This window comes from Monoraphidium neglectum, assembly GCF_000611645.1.
Source record: "Monoraphidium neglectum strain SAG 48.87 unplaced genomic scaffold scaffold01662, whole genome shotgun sequence".
NCBI lineage: Eukaryota > Viridiplantae > Chlorophyta > Chlorophyceae > Sphaeropleales > Selenastraceae > Monoraphidium > Monoraphidium neglectum.
The window spans coordinates 1-3,713 of record NW_014011966.1 but is presented as its reverse complement, the minus strand read 5'-3'; the positions used below and the strand labels follow the sequence as shown (position 1 = coordinate 3,713).

General features: G+C 71.3%; 1 protein-coding gene across 1 annotated transcript in view; it reads left to right on the top strand.

Annotated features, from left to right (window-relative positions):
* The window catches only part of MNEG_8640 (hypothetical protein), a gene marked incomplete at both ends in the record, with an annotated part of 4,890 nt that extends 1,468 nt beyond the window's left edge, over positions 1-3,422 (top strand). Inside the window, 8 exons of the mRNA XM_014042886.1 lie at positions 150-212; positions 485-533; positions 841-968; positions 1,010-1,456; positions 1,806-2,223; positions 2,470-2,878; positions 3,112-3,181; positions 3,396-3,422. Coding sequence (XP_013898340.1) covers positions 150-212; positions 485-533; positions 841-968; positions 1,010-1,456; positions 1,806-2,223; positions 2,470-2,878; positions 3,112-3,181; positions 3,396-3,422 — 1,611 coding nt within the window. The remainder of the gene's footprint in view (positions 1-149; positions 213-484; positions 534-840; positions 969-1,009; positions 1,457-1,805; positions 2,224-2,469; positions 2,879-3,111; positions 3,182-3,395) is intronic.
* Between the last annotated feature and the right edge of the window lie 291 nt (positions 3,423-3,713).

Below are 3,713 nucleotides of genomic sequence, written 5' to 3'. Positions count from 1 at the left end.
GCTTGCGGCCGCGGCGCGCCGGCGCGCGCCCGCTCGCCTGCGGCGGCGGCTGCCGGCCGCCCCCCGGCCTCCCGGCTCGCCCCGCGCCCCGCGCCGCCGCCTCGGCGCGCGCGCTGACGTCATATCCCCTCTCCCCGTGTCGCCCGCAGGTGCTGAGGGGCCGCGACCCGCAGGGCATACCCTGGGCCCGCCTTCACTTCTCCCGGGAGGAGGTGCGCCGCGGCCCTGACCTCGGCCTCGCGGCTGCCACGCACGTGCATTGTGCATGTAAACTTGGACCCACTGCTCGGGGAGCCCCCGGCTGGCCGACGGACAGCCCGCGCCGCCCGCCGCGGCCCGCGGGCGCCGCACGCGCGATCCCTTGCCGCCTAGTCGCGCGCGGCGCGTCAGCGCCGCGCCTTGCCCGGCGCCCATCCCGACACGCCCTCCGCCGCGCCTTGCCTCGCCGTCGCGTCCCCTTGCGCCGCCCCCCCCCCCCGCGCAGTACCGGCAGCAGCGCCTGGACTCGTACCAAAATTACACAAACCTCATAGGTGCGTCTGGGAGCCCGCCCCTGGTGTTGTGTGTGTGTGTCTCGGTCGAGCCTACGAGCAACTGCATGCGACAGTGTGTGAATCAACGGACGCGCGCCCATCACGCGCACGCCGCCCACCGCGCGCGACGTGTGCACTCGTTTGCATGCCCTCGCACGTGCGTGCGTGTGAGTGCATCTGTTTGTGAATGGCTTGCGCATGTGTTATGTGTTCGCGTATGTGCGCACAACAACCCCCTAACCCGCCCGCCACACACACACACACACACGCACGCACGCACGCACGCACACACACTCTCTCCTCCCAGGCGAGGGCGATGGCCCCAAGGTTCGCACGGAGCTCTGCGCCGGCCGCCCCCAGCCGGCGCGCGGCGGCAGCGCGTACGCCTTCCTGCGCAACTGGCGCGGCGTTCCCAGCAGCATCGTGCACTTTCAGGTGGGCCGCCCCTGCCGCTGCTGCTGCTGCTGCTTCTGCAGCCGCCGCAGCCGCCGCCTCAGCAACAGCAGCCGCTGCCGCTGCTGCCACCGCTGGTGCCGCCGCCGCAGCCAACGATGAGCTGGGGGCCCGGCCCTGCGAGCCGCTGCGGCGCCTTGGCTCCTCCGCCGTGCTACCCCCGCATGGACATCGCTGAAACGGCTGAGGGCGGCAGTGCCCTCGACCACCACCACCCCGGCCCTTTTGCACTCATCTTCAACCCCCCCTCCCCACGCCTCCTCCGCCTGCAAACCCCGGGGCCGACCCACTCGAACCGCAAACGGCCGCAGCTGCGCAACCTGCTGTGGGCGACCAGCCCCCACGAGCTGTTGGTGGTCAACTCGAACGCCGTGTGCCACTGGAGCGGCGTCACGCGGCGCACGACAGAGGTGCTCAACCTTCGTGGCCTGCCCAAGGGGCCGCGGCTGCCAGGTGTCGGGCGCGTGCAGGTGCGCGCGCGGCGTCCGAGCAGCCGGCGGGAAGGCGGTGCGTTGGCCGGGCGCGGGCTGCTTGCTCGCTTCCCCGCCGGCGGTCCGGGCGGCAGCCGCAGCGACAACGCATCTCTCTGGTCGGCTTGGCCTGTGCAGCCTGTTCGCTCCCACCCAAACAAGCACGCCATTTGCGGCGCACTGCGTCCGTGCACAGTTGGCTGCCACCACACGTTGTGCAGTGTCACCCAACACACCATTCATGGAGTACCGATCTGGGGCGTTTCTCCCCCACTCGCACCTGCAAGATTGTTCCCCAAAACCCCTGCTGCTTGTCTCTCAAATCCTGCTTTTGCCATCGCCACGCCAGATCAGCACCCTGGGGGTGGATGGTGACCTGCTGGCGGCGGGCGGCTTTGCCGGAGAGCTCGTGGTCGCGCGCATGAGGGGGGCAGACGGTGACGTCATCGGGGGCGGCGCTGACGTCATCTCCGGCGGCGGCGGCCGCGGCGCCTCGAGCGGCCGGGCGACGAGCGCGGGCTCGGCGCGGGGAGGGAGGGGGGAGGCGGATTCGGAGGAGGAGGGGTCGAGCGGGGAGGAGGGGAGGGGGCAGGAGGGCGACGAGCAGCGGCGCCGCCGCCGCCGCGCGTGGCAGGGCGGCGGCGGCGCGTTCGGCGCGCTGGCGTGCGGGTTCGGGAGCGTGGGGCGGCACTGCCGGCTGGTTTACAGCGGGCGCGTCACGCAGTGCGAGAACGGCATCACCAACGGCGTCGAGATCTCGAGATCTTGTGAGCCGCCGACAAAAGCCGGGCGGTCGCTGCGCGGAAGCCAGAGAGAAGCTGGGTAGAAGACAGGCGGCAGCTTCCCTGTGTTGTCAGGGGGTTTAGGGCCCCTCATGAACCCCCCTGTTCGACTGGAGCCTGGTTCTGGACTTATATTGGCGCCAAATCCCAGGGCTCATCGGTATCCCGCCGCCGCCCCCCCCCTTCACCCTTCCACCCACAACCCCTGCGACCCCCCCCCCGCGCCTGCAGGCCGCCTCGGCCGTGCGATCATGACCTCCAGCAACGACTCAACCCTCCGCGTGTTCGACGCCGCCACCCTCGCGCCCCGCGCGCGCGTGGTCTTCCCCTGGGCCGTCAACTTCGCCTCCCTCCGCCCCGGCGCGGCCGCCGCCGGCGGCGGCGCGGTGGCCGCGGTCGTGGGCGACGACCCGGACGCGCTGCTGGTCGATTTGCTGTCTGGGCGGACGGCTCTGCGGCTCACGGGGCACAGGGACTTCGCTTTCGCGGCCGCCTGGCACCCGGCCGGCGGCCTGCTGGCTACGGGGAACCAGGACGGCACGGCGATGGTGTGGGACGTGCGGGCGCCGGGCGGGCCGCTGGACGTGCTGCCGGGGCGGCTGGGGGCGATGCGGGCACTCAGATGGTCGTCAGACGGCAGGTGTGGGGGCGGTGCTTGAGTTTCGATCTGTTTCGAGGGGCGGGGCCCGCAGGGGTGGGCGCGTCGTGCGGCTGTGTCGGCCTGATCGTCCGTTCTTGCTGCCGCCCAGCGCGCACGCTGCGAGTCAACGCGTCGCTGCCCCCCTGTGACCTCGCCCGCCCCGAGGCGACGGTCGGCGCCTTTCTTACGCTGGAACGCCCGACCCCTCGCCGCCGCCACCACCTCCCGCGCAGCTTCCTGGTGGCCGCGGAGCCGGGTGACTTTGTCCACGTTTTTGAGATGGAGGGGGGCGTCGCCGCCAAGGTGCGGCCGCGGGTTTTCAGGCAGAGCCCTAGAACCCTAAAACCCCCAAACTCCCTGATTGTTTTTTGGAAAGCTCCAGCTGAGGGCCGCCTGCGGTGTGGTGTGTTGACGGGTCGCGGCGGACAAAGCCGCGGGGGCCGGGCGCCGCGCGCCGGCAGCGCGCCCTGCTGTCTGCGGCCGCGCCGCCCCCGCGCCCTGCGTGCGCCGTGCACAGCGCGCAGCCCTTTCGCTCGACCGATAACTCCCTTGCCCCTGACACTGACTCGTGTTTGGTCTGCAATGCAATCATGGTATCTTATGCAATCAGGTCCAGGAGATCGATCTGTTTGGGGAGATCTCTGGCATCGCGCTCTCCCCCTGCGCCTCCATGCTCTTTGTCGGTGTATCAGGTGGGGAGACGCACCGCGGCGCCGGCGGCCGCTTGTGCTTGGGGGCGGCGCGCACGTTGATCGAGCTGCCCCCTTTCCACCCTGTTACCGCCCCCTACCCCCCTTTTCCCTTCGAGAGCTTCCCCCCGTTCCGCCCCCCACCC